Genomic DNA, 19,013 nt, shown 5'->3' with positions numbered 1-19,013 from the left:
CGGGATCTGTAGCAGCATGTTTTCTACTTTGAGATAGTCGATCTCAGGACGGGGTATCATTGAACGGGATTTATGAACGAAATTCATGAGAATTCTGTCCGGTTACTAATCAATTTTCAGAACGGAATAAAAATGCATATGAACGAGATATTCTTAATGATAAATGGTCAGAACGGGATACTCATGCAACAACATAAATTTCCATGCAACGTAAAATTAATTAACTTTATGAGAATTCTGTCTGTGATTGCTAATTCTGTGAATGAAACAATATGAGATATACTTCATGAACGCATACAACGACAAGTTAATTAACTAAAAACTAATAATCTAATCTGCCCGTGCGGAGAACGGGATTGTGAGATATTCTCTCTATATCTAAAAGGAGTGGTGTCTGTGTGTGCATATTCGTATGTAAAATCGTTTCTCCAAGACGGCGAGTCTGATCTCCGCCAAATTTGGCTCGCGCACGCCGAAGCTGAATGAGCCGACAGTGACGTGGCAGGATCTCTTCGGAGGCACGGGTCTCTTCTCGAGGGGTTCAGCCCCGCGTAGAATTTCTCGCCGACTGCATGCATGTACAAGCTTGCGTTCCTCTCCAAATTCTCATTGCATTTGCACCGAATACGACCTAAGCATTTCAAGCGGCGAATGCTACACGGGGAGAGTGTCGATTTCTACCGAAAACGCTCGAAGATCAACATTCGAATTCATCCGTGTACGCGAGAGCAAGTAACTGCACGTGACTTCTAAGATTTTGCTGCCTGGATATATGGTTCTGAACTCACTCACTCACTCACTCACTCACTCACTCACTCACTCACTCACTCACTCACTCACTGCAGACACTCGGATACATGTCATTTGTCTTCAACGGGATATTAACTAACAATCAATAATCGAATCAGCTCGGGCCAAAGAACGGGATCTGTATGTAATGGCAGAATCAGCCCGACGAAGAATGGAAACAGGTCACACTAACGAGTTTCAAACTGACGACAGGATATTAACTAGCAATCAATAATGCAATCAGCCCGGGCAAAGAACGGGATCTGTAACGGCGTATATTCTCCTTTGAGATAATCGATCTCAGAACGGGATATCATTGAACGGGATTTATAAGTCTGAACGAAATTCTTCATGAAAATTCTGTCTGGCTGCTAATTCTTCAGACGGAGTCAAAATGCATGAGAACGAGATCTACCTAATGATAAATTGTCACGGGTTAATCATGCAACAACATAAATTTACATAGAACGTTATACATTAATTAACTTTATGAGAATTCTGTCCGCGGCTGCTAATTCTGTGAATGAGATATACTTCATGAATGCATACAACGATACATAACTAACAACTGACAATCTAATGTGCCTGTGCGGAGAACGGGCCAGTGAGCTTTCTAGATTTACGTGGTGCGAAAAGCGCAGATTTCGACAATCCATGGATTGCCTGTACAAACAGTGGATTGCCAGTACAAAGCATGCATACATAAATCTAACCTTAACCCTAGCTCTCAAATTACCCGGAAAAACTAGAAATCCACGGTTTGCCCACATCCACGCTTAGCGCATAACATATACACTAATAAAATTAAGTCCATGCGTCTCAAACTTAGCAAACAAATTAATTAAAGATTCTAGAGTTAACAACTGTCACTTGCGACACTCTTAGACAAGGTTTAACTAGCAAATTCCTTTCAAGATATACAGAGCAAACCACATAGGCATGACAAACTCTAACACCACAACTTCAAGAAACAGCATCAGTTCACGGTAAAGGTCTCAAGTAAATTGGTTGTGCATGTATGGGTGGTTTAGAAATTAGATTATCTCATTAGATGTGACGATACATACTGAAACAAGTATTAAAATATTTTGGAAAAATTAGAAAGGTGTAAGGTATTCCGGTTGCCGTACGAAAAAGAATAGAAACAAGACCAAGTAAGGGTGTGCTGTGACATCTTTCGTATACAGACTGACTGAGCAATACATCATCCCTTTACATTGCACCATTTTCTATAGCTAATTAGAGACACTATAATATGTGTTGTATACCTTAAGTTACTAGTTAGAAAATGGTGCAATGTAGGGATGATGTATTGCTCAGTCAGTCTGTATACGAAAGATGATGTCACAGCACACCCTTACATGGTCTTGCTTCTATTCCTTTCCGTACGGCAACCCTACATCTTTCTCATTTTTTCAAAATGTTTCTAACACTTGTTTGCATTCTTTTTCTGCATGAGCGTGGATATGCGCAACGGTAACGGTGTACGCTAGCAGCACAATTGGCATAGAGCCGTATACCTAGAGATCGAGCCCTGAATTGGCGAGGTGTAGACTCGTACCCAGTCCTCCTCCTCGCGCGCGCTCCACGTGTTTTGGCACGTGCTTTTTGTTCCACTCGCCAGGAGAAGGACTGGTAACATATTATGTCATGTGACCATTTATTTCATTAGTTTAATTAGAAACCGATCCTGTAAATTGTTTCCACCTGCACTGATAATATGGTGTCGAGTAATTAGTCTCACGATAGTACTATGCTAAACATCGCCAGCCAAAACAAAAAACACAAAGCTTTACGCTCTTTCTAGGGACTGTTCAGAAACTAGAGTTACAAAGTAGGTCGCTTTCGTTGCAACGAGCGAAATCCTCGCTTCATGAACATTGTAGCTTCACTATCTATCGGTAGCGAATGCACCTTGTACGCGCTCCAGTCGTCTATTGGCTACCATTCGCTTCGTACTTAGCAGCTAGAGACATCTCTGTCAATTCCAGCTGGAGAAGACGTCGTTGTCATGATGTCCACAGCAGAGACACTAATGAGTTTGCCCCTTGCGTGACGACAACTATTGCTAATAACCGTCTAATAGTCAAGGTAATTGTGACTCAATTCATTCTAATAGGATCCTACGCGTGCCCTTGTAACAACATTTTTTCGTCTCGCGTTGCAGTTTTGACCAATCAAAGCACCGAAAACCTACCACGTGAAGAACTAGTTCTTCACGTGACATAATATGTTACCAGTCCTTCTCCTGGCGAGTGGAACAAAAAGCACGTGCCAAAACACGTGGAGCGCGCGCGAGGAGGAGGACTGGGTACGAGTCTAGGCGAGGTGGACAGGCTGGAAACTGACACACTCCCCGTTTAGCGTTCGGTACAGGAAACGTGTAGGTTAGATTCGGTGAAAATGCTATCAGAATTTAGAGAGAAACGCCAGCGGTAGAAGAGCGGCTGCAATCTGCATAAAGTCTTCGATTGCTGGAAGCGTTGCAGAGGGCAGCGACCCTTACAGCCTACACGGGACTGGTGTGGGCGACTCCAGTATCTCAACCGCCGCAGTACAGACTATACGTAACCCTGGCGTCCTTCCACCGACTGTATAGACAGGCTAGAGGCGGACGCTACCGCCCCTACGAATTTGTTCGAATGGGGGCGACTCCAGTATCCCCCAACCGCCGCAGCACAGACTATACGTAACCCAAGCTGCCGGCTGCTCCTTCCACCAACTGTATAGACAGGCTAGAAGCGGACGCTACCGCCCCTACGAATTTGTCTCAACTCTTGTTGGCAATGCGGCAAGGATGGTGAACAGGATACCTCCGGCTGGGTGCTCCCGCCCCATCAGTCGCAACGCTCCCCCTCTCCCCAGAGCCTCCATTTAAACCAATCGGAACAGTTTACAAAAGTTGCTGGAGTAGTACGAGAAGTTGCAGTAGTCACTTAGACGTCACTTCAAAACCAGGTTGGGGATACTGGAGTCGCGCCTTCGAATGAATTGGAAGGTGCAGCTTTCGCATCATCGAGAAATTTTACGAGGGGGCTCAGTCCCTAGAGAAGGGACCATGCGCTGCAATGACAAATTTGAGTAGTCTTGGACCTGCTCCGTTGCAAGCGCAGAGGTTTGGTATAGAAATCAGCTTTGTAGCATAAACGCTTGATACCCATACTCGCTCTTACGGACTGAACACAAACTCAACCCTACATACCAACGCTATACCGCGTTGCTGATACACGACTGAGAGGCTGTTCCAAGTTCAACTATGTATTACAACAAATACGGTACCTGAATAAGCTAATCTTTCATACACAACGTTCACAGAAGCTCCATCTACTGTCCACTGGAAAAGGAATCTCTTTGCACAGAACCTGCATGCATTGCTTCTACTGATCCCATATGTTTCAATCTCACAGGAAGTTCTGATAGAAGAGCTGGCCAAGTAAACAACGACCTAAATCGAGCACTCAACTGGCGATATGCAACTGATTCTCGAATAGCTTTTGACAACGCCTGTTGTTCAGCAAACTGCTTATCACCACAAGAAGATCCTTCACACGCTACAGCTTGATCTGCCATCTGCAGTCTTCTAGCTGAACCAATGAGATGACGTCTACAGAGAAGCAGTGACCTCAGAGCTCTCAAAGTTGCCACGTTAGGAGGCAAGCAGGCAATTTGAGATACAACCGAGGAAGTTAGCGCCTGATTTTCCAATGACAAATTTTGTTTATGTTGATGAAGATGTAGAATGCCTTTTGTGTTGATAGCAAATACCTGAAAAAGGAAAGCCTACATTATAGTCCCAACCTTCACTGGGTGGTTCAATAGCGTACATCACCTGAAGCATTACAGACAAAGGTACTAGAGATGGTGCCTGGTGTGCAAGTTGTGGTTGAACGTGAAAAATCACTGCATTATTTAAGTCTTTCTTTGTGTCATCATCACCGTCACCATCACCACCATCACCACCATCATCATCGTCGTCGTCGTCATCATCATCATCGTCATCACCATCGTCATCGTCATCGTTGTCATCATCGTTGTCATCATCATCATTATCCAAATCCAAACCTTCACCATCATCCTGACCCAATGCAGTTTGCTCATCAACTTGACTACTAACATTAGACTCTCTTGCATTCTCATTGTTCATAAGTCCTCTAAAACCAAAACTGCCAATTCCTTTCTCTGAACTACCACTGATAGTTTGAATTGGTCTATATTCTGAATCAGAGTCATAATCTTTCTCCGCACCTGTGACGTCGTCATAGTCATCATCACAATCATCGTCATCCCCTTCTTCAGGCGTATCATCACTTGTCTCCCATTCACTGCTGTCATAACGTTTGTAGTGCCGATGCCGTTTTCGTGTTACAGGTGCACATGATCTGTGGGAAGCTCGAGAGACTTTTCTCTACACAAAGTCACCAACAAAAACCATTGCGTTTTCATTTCATTATACATACCCAAAATTACTAGATTTGATAAAACTTGTGGAGTACCTTTGGTTTATAAAACTTGTCCGAGAGCAACTCCTCATCATACTCCTACAGTGTACAAACAAGGCACCATGACAATTGCTGAAACCACTCTACAGAAATTGCACATCTAACATCACGGATAGCATCCTTGATTGGGCGCATCATTGCTTGTCGTTTCTGGAGTGATGACACCAAGTAACTCTCCACCTGAATAGAAATGCAGATTGACCCATAATCACAACTGTTACAGCAAAGCACCTGACACTTACTTGTGTAGCACTAGACAATCTAGCCCATCGTCTCCAACATGAACTATCTGTTCTAGATCCCAGATGCTTAGCCACTTCAGACCATTTTCCTGCACAAGAACACAAAAGCGCTCAAACTGATTTAGAGCAAGACTCGTGTACATATCATTATTACCTGGACCGAATTCAGAAACAATTTCCATCAAGTGTTTATCTTCCTCAGCAGTCCAGTTGCCATGTTTCACATCTGGATGCAGAATATTCATATAGCTAAAAATAAACTGCAGTAAAAGGAATTTTATTCACTAAACAATTGCTGGCAAAATTACCGCTCACGACACTGACAGTCTGTCCTTCCAGGTACAGCACTGCTAATTTTTGCCCAATGTCCAACACCATACCGAGTGACAGCATCACTGAGAGACTGCTCAGAACAAAAATCAAGTTTATTTTCTAGTGGTATTTAGCTTTGTCATTTACAAAGCAGGTCAACTTCACAAATGTATCTCTCTGGCTATCATTACTTGTATTTATTGTGTTTTATAAACCTAGGCATAGCACAAGTAAAGAAACATTAGTACTAGTCTTCACTTTGTGTTATATACACAGAAAGGCAACAACAAAGGCCAAGTCTTGGTACACTTGGGTACAATTGAGTCTCAGCCTGTGTGAAAGCAATTCTCACCAAATGTAAAGAAAGCAACTTGTATGCACTACAGTCTCCCAAGCTACAACAAATATTTACAAAACTGTAAGAGGCTGCTTGTGTACAGACGTTTCCCCACAATATCTCTACATCTTTGTTAGTCAAAAATCAAGATTCATGATCCCTTGCAACTATTCATACATGTGTGAACGGGTATCAAATTTGTTCAACTTTGGTAGTAATGTCAAGTCATGCAGGCCATCCTATTTCACTTCTTCACCAATTGGTAGTAGTAGTAGCAACCCTAGCCTCTTTGCTCTTCCTACACGCTTGGGTGGTCTCAGCACAATCAAACCAGCATCGCTTGACAAAGGATACAAAAACTCACTGAAAGTTACACAAGCTCTGATCAGTCGCATAATACAGCAAAGGCATGAGTTGGGAGATGAATGTGAACAACAACGGTCAATCAAGGATTCAGTTAAACGTCTCAAAGAGCATGACACAAAGCTGGCTTCAGAAACACTCACTTTGAAACTTTCAATGATTTGAAACGTACAGTGGAATTGTCATCAGAAAATGGACCTTCATTGTGGCTTGCAGTCCTTCGAGCTTTGAAGCTATAGAAACGTATGGGTTTGCACTCGGCAAATCTGAGTTTCGAGATGCCTTATGCTTTCTATATGGCTGGCGACCACCTTATTTACCTGACACTTGTACTTGTGGTAACATCTTCACTATCAACCACGCAATGTCATGTCCAAAAGGAGGCTTCCCAACAATCAGACATAACTAGCTGCAACACGCTTTAGCTGGCATGATGTCAGATGTCTGCCATGATATTCATACTGAACCCACTCTTCAGCCTCTAAATGGAGAGGTACTGCCAAAGCAAACAACTACTAGGAACAATGAAGCACGCCTGGACATTTCTGCTTGTGGCTTTTGGGGAATCCGTTTCCAAAACTACTTTGACATGCGTGTTTTCAATTCTACTGCAGAGTCGTACTTGACAGCATGTTATCGGAAACTAGAACAAGAGAAAGAGGAAACATGAAGACTGATTGCAGCAAGTGGAAATGGCTTCCTTTACACCTCTTACCTATCTTTGCATGTACTGTACCGGTGGAGCCAGCAAATTGACAAACACCTGCTTAAAAAAGTTAGCATATCTCCTTTCAGAGAAAAGGGACATACCATACAGTCTAGCAATTGTCTGGATAAGGAGTAGTGTTCGCTTTTCTAAGATCTTCATTTTTGTGTTTGCAAGGCTGTATGTAGACTGTCAGTAGGTCTGGTAGAAAAGCGCTGTATTCATCCGGTAGCTTACCCTCTGTCTGCACAGAGAGTCGGCTTTACAAGTAAATTAAAATTCTAATCAACACTAAAGTCTGTTTTCTGATTGGTGGCTGCAATATTATTGTTATTAATGTCATAATATGTTATAGTATAGTTTGTTCAATTGTATTGTAGTATGATCTATTCAAAATACACCATTTCATTAGCTATTTAAGTCTGAGTCTTTATTAGAGTGTTTCATTTAGGAAGTAAGAACTTGATTGCTACTTTGTTAGCTACTTAGCTATTATTGTATACTTAGTCTAATGTTGCAGTTATCAAATACACCATGTCTTTCAGTAGTAGTAGTAGGAGCTGATTATTCCATTAAAAGACTAAAACTGTTTCAGTAGATAAATCTGAGTCTTTATTAGAGTGTTTTATTCAGGAAGCAAGAACTTAATTGCTACCTTGTTAGCTACTTAGCTATTATTGTATACTTAGTCTAATGTTGCAGTTATCAAATACACCATGTCTTTCAGTAGTAGTAGTAGAGTTTCTATTTTACTAGGGATAACCTTCAGCAATGCAGGTATTCCAGGACCCTAGAATAATATACAACTACAAACTAGCAAGATAAACTATACGCACAGACAGAAAAACTACAGTACAGATAAACTATATGCACAGACAGAAAAACCACAGTACACTAGCATATAAAGTAACAAACCTACATAAAAGTTCTCTATATAGGGTAATACTCTCTAATGATAGATTTACTAAAATTCGAAACAACTGTATAGATCGTAGACTATACAGTAATGAATCGGACTTCTAGTTTCAGCAATCACAATAATGGCAACCAACACCTTTGACAAGTGCAGAGCTCTGTAACTAGCTACCCTAAATACCCCATTAGGTGTAGAAATAGAATTGTGCAATCCTTTAAGGAACTATACTATTTATGTAGCAGTAATATGTTTGGTGACACTAAGTACACTGATAACTTAAGAAAATTTCATTCTTGCTCTTTAATTGTTGATGACAGAGGTGCCCATCTGGCACTATGGCACTACATGTAGTGGCAAGCCAATTTTTGCAGCACCAGAGCAGCACCAAGATTTTAGTAAAGCTTCGGCAGGCCCATTACCAATTATATAATTAAATAGCTATCGTGTACAGTCTAGGTACGTCAATAAATTGAATAGGTACAAAGAACGATTGACTTCTACTGGCCAAGCAAAAGTAGGCCTGGTGACTCTGGTCCTGAGATGCAGAATACGGCTGTCATACATACAGTTTACATACTTTACTAGTCATACATACTCTACATACTCTACCAGTCATGCATAGTCTACCAGTGTGCGTGGGAGTGCCCCTTCAGTCAACGTACGCACAGCGCCAAGTACGTTTAAAATGCAGTACCAACAATTTCAAACTTGTTCACCGCTGTGATGAATGCAGCTGCACAAACCACAGCATTCCACATACAAACCTTAACTGCCACATATGATTTACAAGTCATAATTGCAAAATCGAGTGATTTGAGTAGTAATGTTTTCATGTTAGCAAACTTAATCACATGTGTTGATATGCACACCACTAACTTTAATCAATAACTCCTCTCATACACGAATCACTACAACAACAACCACTTCATTTTAAATTACAACTAGTAACTGACTCTGTGTTACTCACTTTAATCCTACACGTGTTTAAATGCAGTGTGTGTGTGTGTGTGTGTGTGTGTGTGTGTGTGTGTGTGTGTGTGTGTGTGTGTGTGTGTGTGTGTGTGTGTGTGTGTGTGTGTGTGTGTGTGTGTGTGTGTGTTACCAGCAAAGACCTTTTTATGGTGTGAAGTGACCTTGGAAAGATAGAACAACCAGATACCTAAAGGAACTTATTTAACATCTGAACAGATTGGTAAGAGATAGCACAAGATAGAAAGGTTTGGTGCAAATGTGAGCCAAAGAAAGAACAAGAGAAAAGGAAATGGAACAGAGCAAATCCTTCAATACATCTAATATACCTGTCATAGTTTGTTCCAACTGCACGAGAACTTTTAGAAGATCTGGAGACTTCAAGCGTCACAAGTGTGACTGCTTTAGATGAGGCAGAGTTTTCCCATGGCAATTGTAAATGCTTATTGTACATGCTTCTGTATCTCTCCTTGATGATGAGACAGCATCATCAAATAATTTGACGGCCAATCTAAGGTCTAAGGTGTGTGTGTGTGTGTGTGTGTGTGTGTGTGTGTGTGTGTGTGTGTGTGTGTGTGTGTGTGTGTGTACAGGTGCTATAATAGTGTGTACATCCGGGACTTGCAGGGTTGCAAGTTCAAGTCACAGCGATGGCGAGCTATGGCATAATTTCCTTAAGCAAGAAACTTGCACACAATTGCTTCTCTTGACTCAGGAGTATAAATGAGTACCTGGTCTTTGACTAGGGAACTAAGCGGTCATCGGCTGTGACAAAATATCAGCCACTGAGGTCCGGGTGAGCCCAGCTGTTAGCTGGAGGTGTGACCAGTATCTAGCAGCTCCTAACGTTTAGTTTAGTTTAGTATGCAGGTGTGTGTGTGTGTGTGTGTGTGTGTGTGTGTGTGTGTGTGTGTGTGTGTGTGTGTGTGTGTGTGTGTGTGTGTGTGTGTGTGTGTGTGTGTGTGTGTGTAAACCACAAAATACATGTCCCAAACACAACACCACAAACCTTGTCTTCCTCTGCTGACCATTTTCCTTTCTTCAATCGTGGATCGACGCTTTTTGTCCAACGAAAGAGACATTGTTGTCCCGTTCTGTCTCCTACATGATCAGCAATCATCTGCCAGCTACTCTCCCCATACAAAGTAACAGCTTCTTTCAACAACTTGTCTTCTTGTTCTGTCCAGTCTCTAAAACAGCAAATACATCATCATACTCTCTACAACCAGCAACCCAAACAACTAAGGTCATTGTCACTATACATGTAAGAGTGCATATTCAAATAGAACAGAACGATGGTAGTCAACTTCCCACATTCTAGACAGTGTGTACGTGTGCCTCTACAACTGATTGCATGTTCGTGTGGTGTGTGTGTGTGTGTGTGTGTGTGCGTGCGTGCGTGTGTGTGTGTGTGTGTGTGTGTGTGCGTGTGTGTGTGTGTGTGTGGTGTGTGTGTGTGTGTGTGTGTGTGTGTGTGTGTGTGTGTGTGGTGTGTGTGGTGTGTGTGTGTGTGTGTGTGTGTGTGTGTGTTGTGTGTGTGTGTGTGTGTGTTAGCTTTCTCTTCCTGATCATTGTCTCCACAGTCTCAATACCTGCCTTAGCCAGAACAGCAGCACTCCTCTGCTTCTCTCTTACTAATATGTCCAAAATGATTTGTAAGCAGTGCATGCAGAAACCCTACAGTCTCTTGATGTGCTGAGACAGAGGTGTCCAAGTCTCACTGCCATGAAGAATTGGCATGATAGCTGCCTTAAACATTCTTATCTTAGATTGTTTGATTGATTCTTGATACCAGACGATTTTGCAATGAGATCTGAAGCTGCTGGATGCTAGACTCGAGCCAGTCTCTCCCCGCCTTTGTCATTCCCCGGATAGTCAATCTTCCCCGTGGAGAGACTGGTTTCAGACCGCCCTCAGGAATTTTACGTCATGTAGATACGGTTTCATGGTCACATAATGACATGCAGATTATCTAGGTAGTTGTCGCTAATTGCCTATTTTGTTTCCCCGGAGGTCTCGAGCCGGATGCCTCAGAAATCGTGAAAGAGCAGGTATGTTTCGTAGCTCTGACAGCCTGTACATGTAGAAAGTTTATAGAAATAATCTAGACGTCTCTAGCTATAGGTTATTAATTATAGCTAATTCACGAAGCTGTCTCTCCAGGTTCAGTCGCTGTTGCCTCTCACTTTCCAGCTCGTCCGTTTGCTGCTGTATTTTCTCCAAGAGGTTGACCACATTTATGTTTGTGCTAGGAAGGTCAGAAGAACACGGTCTCCTAGAAGAGTCGTGTGCTATGTCGTCATTCACACTCTTCCTTTTCAGGCCGAAATATTTGTAGACACTGTTTCCTTGGTGCTTTGTCTTCTTTCTTTGTACTCTCCGCCCAAAGACATCTCTGACCACCTTTCCGACGTCAGCTTCGAGTAGAGGAGGCTTCTGGTGTGATTGCAATAGTATACTTACTTCTGCTTAGACGTCGTTTGTCAACAAACCTTCAGACTGCGTGCCGATCTCATAAAGATTTTCGAACCTGCGTATGTTGTATGTTTGAGACCTCAATGCCTAGTGACGGATTCCATCAGTGAGTCTAGAATAATAATTACCATTCGTGAAGTAAAGCTGTAGTGACACCAATGGACTGCTCTTTGGTCTGCATGGTCAATCGCACCCTACACTGGGAATGATCACCGACTGCATGAGCACTGTACATTAGAGTGGAGAGATCTCTAGGCTGCTCGATTGAACTAACAACTAGCATGCGTGATTGTTAGCTACCTCGTAAAGAACGGAATGTTTTGACGCCCCGTTTCCTTGAAAACCTGTTGTCTTGCAGTAGACTAGACACTGTATGGCCTAGCAACAGGCACGGCATACGTATTTACACTGTAGAAGAATTGGATACCACTTACTAACAAATCACGATATTATGATACAAGCAGCGACTACTAAACGGATCCCAGGATCCGTTTATGTAAATCTGTCTGTTAGAAGGTATGACCTCTTGAAAGTTAATTGCACCGGAAGAAGGCAGTCTGAAACCAGTCTCTCCACGGCGAGGATTGACTATCTGGGGAATGACGAAGGCGGGGAGAGACTGGCTCGAGTCTAGCTGGATGCTTTACAAATTCTTGTACTAATCTCTCTGTCTAATTCACAAGATGATGTGACAAAACTTCAAAAGTATTCAAACTCCTCCACAACATCTACAGGCTCATCTGTGCTCTGCTTTGTAAAGTGACCCTTCATGGAGGTTCTTATTGGTTGCTAGTAATGCCTTTTAGGGCAGTGAAGGAAAGGTCCATGTGGTTACAGCTCAGATCTAGATCTAACATCTCCAACTCATCCATGAAGCTGCCGAGCAGCAACATCTCATCTGCATACTCAAGATCTGATATCAACGCTTGATCTCTTATCTGCTTCTGTTCCCACCCAGCTTCGCTTTGTGTTGAACAAGATGGTAATTTCCTTTACCCGGGTGCTTCTGCAGAGACATGCTAATAACTGTGTTAAAATAGGTTAAACAACATGGGTGCCAACATCACCCTGTCTAACACAATTTCCAATCAAAACTCTTTATACAGACCCTGCCATATGCTCTCACAGCTCCACTGGTGTCTTTATGGAAAGCCTTCAAGATATTCAATATCTCGGTAGTAAGCCATAACACAACTCTAGCACAGACCATCATTCTTCACAATTAACTGAGATGTATTTCTTCAGGAGCACAAAACACATGAAGAGTGGTTGATGAAATTCCCGTGCACGTTCCATCAATACGAGTAGTGAAACAGCTGGTCTCTACAGCCTCGCCCTTCTCAAAAACCACACTGATTCTCCCTCAATAACCTGTTAACATTTCCTTCATTGTTCAGAAGAACCCTGCAAAAGACCTTTCCTGGAACACTGAATAAGGCAATGCCCTGAAGTTGTCACAATCATCATAACTAACATTCTTATGCAGAAGAACAATTAATTGTGTTCTCCAATCAGCAGGCACTTCTTCATTGAGACATACCAGTTGTGATAACTGAGTAAGCCATTGAACCATGCTATCCCCACCAAGCTTCACGAGCTCAGCAGTAATCTCATCTGCTCCCGGGACCTTGCTACTCTTGAACTAGCTGTTAGCCTCTGTAATCTCCTCTTCACTACAAGGGCCAGATATCACAGCATCCTCTCTGTCACAGCCACATTCCAATCTATCATCAACCTCTGCAGTCTTTTACATTGATTGAAAATGTTCAACACTGATTCAAAATGTTGATTTGTCTTTCATGCTGTGTCTTAACAAACATAGTTTGACCATCCGTTGCTTGCAAGGTTGATTTGTCTTTGATTTTTGATTTGATCTTAGATGTTTGAGATCTTTCAATGGTGATTGATCCATCTCTACCACTCTTTATTTTGCTTAATCTCCATCACCTGCTCCTCCCACCAATTATTTTTAGCCTCCTCCATTACTCGACATGTTTTCTTCTTCACGATCTTGGTGGTTGTCAATATTCTTCTTCCAACTCAACCATGCTTGTTGCTTCTTAAGTGACAACTGCCTCACTTATGTCATCCAATCTGGTTCTGACTTAGAAGTAACAAGTAGAGCCGTATTCTGAGCGGTGTCCACTGCATCTCTCAATTTCTGCCATACAGCCTCAACACTATCATCATTCTTCACCTTCTGTAAAGATGTGACAAGAGCTTCTCAATAACCCAAAATTTCAATACCTGTTAACAGTGTAGAGTTGGTTGGTGTTTCTGCTTCAGTTGTGCTATCCTTCTCTTGACCTACAACTTTAGTCTGATGTTGGACACCACTAGTCTCTGATCAGACTGAAGGTATGTCTTCCTATATACTCTCGCATCCAAGATACTAGATCTGAAATGATGATTCACCGGAATGCAGTCTAATACATGCCCTTGTTTACATTCCTCAGCAGGATGAAACCAAGAGTGTTGATGACGAGGTCTATGCTTTACAGTAGTGTTGGTTACAACTAGATTATTTAAACCACAAAAATCCAGCAAGTGATCACTATTTAAATTCTTCTCATTGGGACCATTTCGTTTGGACACACACACACACACACACACACACACACACACACACACACACACACACACACACACACACACACACACACACACACACACACACACACACACACACACACACAGACAGACAGACAGACAGACAGACACAGACACAGACACAGACACAGACAGACACACACACACACAGACAGACAGACAGACAGACACACACACACACACACACACACACACACACACACACACACACACACACACACACAGACACACACACACACACACACACACACACACACACACACACACACACACACACACACACATCTGCAACATCTTGATGGATTTCACTTGCAGTTGTGAAGTGCCAACTTACAATTACCTAAACGAAGTTACTTAGGTAATGGAACCCTCTCTATTCAGAAAATTCCAAATCCTTGCTTACCACAAATCTTCATTGCACGGCTACCAAACAGTTTCTATATTTAACTCAACTCAGAATACTCGTTCATGTTCAAGTTCATTAAAATTATTACACATGTTGCTGTGAGTAACACCAATGAAGAACAATTATGTGTAGCCCTTAAAATAACATATGCTGCTCCAGCCAGTAATGTTCCTAGTAAATTTGATCACACTACAGTTTCCCTTTCTACAATACAGCACATATGAGTACAGGTATACAGTAATGATCAAAACTCTGTAAACCTCTAAGTACAATGTATAAAACTCTAGCTATTGGAGTTCAGTAAGAATAGTTAGGATTCCATGTAGCTCAAAGGATTTCCAAACTCTGTAGCATCTATCTCTATATACTAGTAATTGAAGCTATGTTTACACCGTCGCTTCTACAGCTATGAGCCTTCAAAGTCCTGAACACCATGTACGCTAGGAGGAGTAATTGTCGCAAAGATTATGAATATGCATGCTCTTTTCTTTCTAGACGTGCTACCTGTAAAATGTATTTAAAATCCTACATAGCGACTGTCGTTTTGCGTGACCGCAAAGTCCGTAAATAGTCTATAGTCGTAAGTAGTCATCGTATACGGGACATAGAATCTCTCATGGTTACGTAATGTTAGATTCCCGCATAACTATTGTAAAACCAAGAAAGCGATCGATTTCGGGTCAGCAGTTGCAGACAGGTGAATTCTGTTGTTTATTTCCGACAGGTCCTAACAATCGCAAACATAAATTACACCGTTCTGGTAATAAACCTCTCTCATGAAAGTTTCGCGGGTACGATTGGCTGTCCGTCCATTGCCTCTGGTTGCGACATAAAGGAATTAATGCTTCATGATTGGGCCACACTAAGGAGGCATAGCACATTCCTGTAGCGTGACAGACATACACAGAGTCCCAAAACCGGAAGTCGGTTCAGCCCTAAACGTTTAGAGTACGCTACTCGCCAAGTCTCGTGACTTTTACAAAGTCCCTTTTCTTATGGCTCATAGCTGAATAAAGAAGGGCTGTCCGTGTGTATGTGTGTACACGAGTATCTCTGCCACCCCGGGTCCAATCTCCGCCAAATTTGGCTCACGCACCCAAACCTGTATTGGCCAATAGTGACATGCCAGATTTCTCCAGAGCGCATAGGGATCAACACCACAAAAAAGCTCTCGATGACGTGAATGCTACACACCTTCCAGTTCTTTCAAAAGCATGCGCGAACCAGTCCTGCGTGGACTGTACGAGTCGTTGTCCTTTGGAACACTTCCAGTGATCAATAATTTCTTGCCGATTGAAGACACTTTTCTAGAGCTTGCGTTCCTCTCCAAATTCTGATTGCATTTACGCCGAATCCAACCTAAGGGTTTCCAGCACCAAGCACTACACAGGAAGTGAGTCAATGTCTACCAAGAAAAAACACAAGAAGACTAAGATTTGAATTCATTCAGCACACGTGTCAAGCTATATGGGTGAGTAAGACTGCACATCACTTCCAAGATTCTGCTGCCCGGATGGGATATTCAAGGCCTGTTAATTTTTCAGATTGGAATATAATTGAACAGGATATAACTCTGAAGAAATTTCTTTATGAGAATTCTTTCCAGCTGATAATTCTTCAGAATGGAGTAAAAATGTATGTGAATGAGATATTCAGCCCGGGTGAAGAATGGGATCTATAACGATTCATTACTTTGGGATACTGGATTGCTGCTAATTTCTGAGAACGAGATATAATTGAACAGGACATAACTCTGAATGAAATATTTCATGAAAATTCTGTCCATCTCCTAATTCTTCAGAACGAAGGAAAATTCAGCTATTCAGCTAGTATATATATATAAAGGAGAGCTGTGTGTGTGTGTGTGTGTGTGTGTGTGTGTGTGTGTGTGTGTGTGTGTGTGTGTGTGTGTGTGTGTGTGTGTGTGTGTGTGTTTGTAAGCATGTTTTTAAGAGTCACAGCAGCACCAAATTTGGCTTGCACACATTAAATCTATGGACCTTAACAGTAAAGCTGTTGTTGTCTTCCGGATTTTCCCAGGACAACATGATTTCCTTTTGATCGAACCCGCCTCCACTCGCTCGAGAATTTCTCTGGAACGACGCATTGAATCTCCACCAAACTTAAATTGCCCATTCAAGACCTCAAACATACACAAGGACCGTCTTGTTTCTTTCCTGCGATGTCGATAAAAGCAAGATATATATATATATATATGATCAATCTGACCGCGTGTTCTACTGTCCAGTTTGCAGCTGCGAGGAGAGAAGAGGAGCACAAGTCAAATCTCGAGGACGCCATCGGCCGCAGTGGCAGTTTGCGTCAATCCTTTTCGTGGTCAGGGCACCCTTTCTTGGAATGAACAATTGTTGTGTTTTGGGTGTTTTCTCCTTTTGGTTGTGGCTTCTAATTCACTTATTTCTACGTTTTTTCTTCTTTGTTTTCATTCGGTTTCGTCAGTTGTCATTTCTGATTTACCAGTTAGCCCGTTTCTCACGTCAAAGAATTCTGCAATATCCCTTTCAAGCGGCGGTGCTTTGTCAATGTTGGTAGCACCTGCTGGTGATTCTGCTTGTCATGTTGTTTTGTTTGTTCTTCTCCACTGTCAACTTTCTTCAGTTATGTCGTTTTATTCTTTACCAGTCAGCTTGTCTCTGAGGTTGTCAATGATTTCTGCAATATCCCTAATAAGCGGCGGTGCCTTGTCAACGTTGGTGTCAATTGTTGGTGTTTCTTCTCATCGTGTACTCTTTCTTCTTTCTACTATCAATCTTCTTCAGTTTACTGTTGGTGAATCTTCTCGTCATTTTTTCGGTTTTCCTTTCTACTATCAACTTTCTTCAATTATGTCTGTTTCTATTCCATCAGTCAGCCTGTCTCTGAGGTTGTCAAGGATTTCTGCAATATCACTCTACAGCGGTGGTGCCTTGTCAGCTTTGGTGACATCTGCTTCTGGACATGTTACTGTTTCTCTACCTTTCGACTATCTACATTCCACACTTTTGTTACTGTTTACACTTTTCTCTTATCTCATCTTAGACATAAGTGGAACTTTAAAATGTGCTACACTCACGAACTGGTTTTTGGGATGCTTTCTGTATGCAGTTCATTTTTCAGTGTTCCGCCCATAAGGCGGTTATAAAGATATATATATATATATATATATATATATATATATATATATATATATATATATATATATATATATATAGACTCTTGCAAAATTATATATACATATACAGACTTGGACAAAATTATAGGGACACCAGGCATATTTGTGTATAGTCTAACTTTGGCATTGAATTTTTCTTTAGCAAACCAAATGTTTTTCAAATTTCTTTTTCATGGATTGCGCCATTGTTAGTATTTAACATAGCATGAGTTCATGATTGCCGCTGTACTGACTACATACTGCGCATCTAGTTTGCTTTGAAGAAGGAAGACGGCCATTTTACTCTTCTTGTCTTTGTACACGTTCATCGCACATGGACGCTCATTTTGGCACACAATTTAAGAATGCTTTGTAGTAGACAGTGAAAGCAATTTTGTGGGTCCTCTTATCAATAATGAGGAAAAAGGCAAATCATCTGTTTGTGAGCATTGATATTCTGCATGTCATCACAATTTGAATTGTTTTCCATATTAAGCACTAGACAAACTTCAAAAAACCATATGATTACATAAGACAAAACTAAAAGTTACAGCAACAAAAGAACACCGACATGCCACTTGCAGTCGATGTTTTACGTAGCAAAACCTCAAACTGCTACTGCCAAAATGTCAGCTGCACTAAAACTGTTGCCCTTTGAGACCGCCAAACTTATGCAATAAGTTAGCCTGAACATTCAGCTGCACGGAGTTGCAGTCTTGTTCCATGCGATATTTGACAAGTTGCAGCGATGCCTCAAGGCAAACAGTTGAGTCCGAAACGCAAGGAAAATTGAAGCCCTTTCCTCAGTTAGCGACTCTGTGCATCAGATTGCAGCTTTCATCCGCCGCTTCAGGAATTCAGTTAATCAGTGCACTCCTGCAACGGCTTTCCCATGGCAGCAGCGCTTATGAAAAACAACCTTGGCGTGGGAAGGCAACAACAATCCAAGAAGATCATCAACTGAAGAGAATGGCACTGCAGAACCGCTGAACATAACCACGACTGCTCTCATATCAGCTGGCTGAAGAAACTAGCAAGCAGGTGTCAGGTAGAACAGTCCGTCGTCTCAGTGAGACAAGAGTGAACACTCGGAGGCTTAGAAAAAACCCACTGCTAACAGAAAACCATCAGCGTTTGTGACTGGGATGGGCAACCACTCACACACAATGGACTTTGGATGACTGGAAATCTGTTCTTTTTACAGACGAGTTAAACGTCAGCACAGGAAATGATGGCAC

The 19,013-nt window shown here is 41.9% G+C and overlaps 1 protein-coding gene across 1 annotated transcript; it reads right to left on the bottom strand.

Moving 5' to 3' along the window:
- Window positions 1–3,925: 3,925 nt before the first annotated feature.
- LOC134179806 (uncharacterized) lies at window positions 3,926–17,625 on the bottom strand. The gene is made up of 9 exons (XM_062646768.1): window positions 16,854–17,625; window positions 10,143–10,323; window positions 5,839–5,933; window positions 5,685–5,779; window positions 5,531–5,619; window positions 5,394–5,468; window positions 5,283–5,327; window positions 4,619–5,194; window positions 3,926–4,554 (listed from the first exon to the last, which is right to left on the bottom strand). The coding sequence occupies exons 2-9, from the start codon at window positions 10,251–10,253 to the stop codon at window positions 4,114–4,116; spliced, it is 1,527 nt and encodes a 508-aa protein (XP_062502752.1). The 5' UTR covers window positions 10,254–10,323; window positions 16,854–17,625; the 3' UTR covers window positions 3,926–4,113.
- Window positions 17,626–19,013: the final 1,388 nt, after the last annotated feature.

The sequence above is a fragment of the Corticium candelabrum genome, chromosome 5 (genome assembly GCF_963422355.1).
Source record: "Corticium candelabrum chromosome 5, ooCorCand1.1, whole genome shotgun sequence".
In the NCBI taxonomy this organism is placed as follows: domain Eukaryota; kingdom Metazoa; phylum Porifera; class Homoscleromorpha; order Homosclerophorida; family Plakinidae; genus Corticium; species Corticium candelabrum.
Note: the sequence above shows the minus strand (reverse complement) of the source record. Positions and strands in the feature narration are given on the sequence as shown.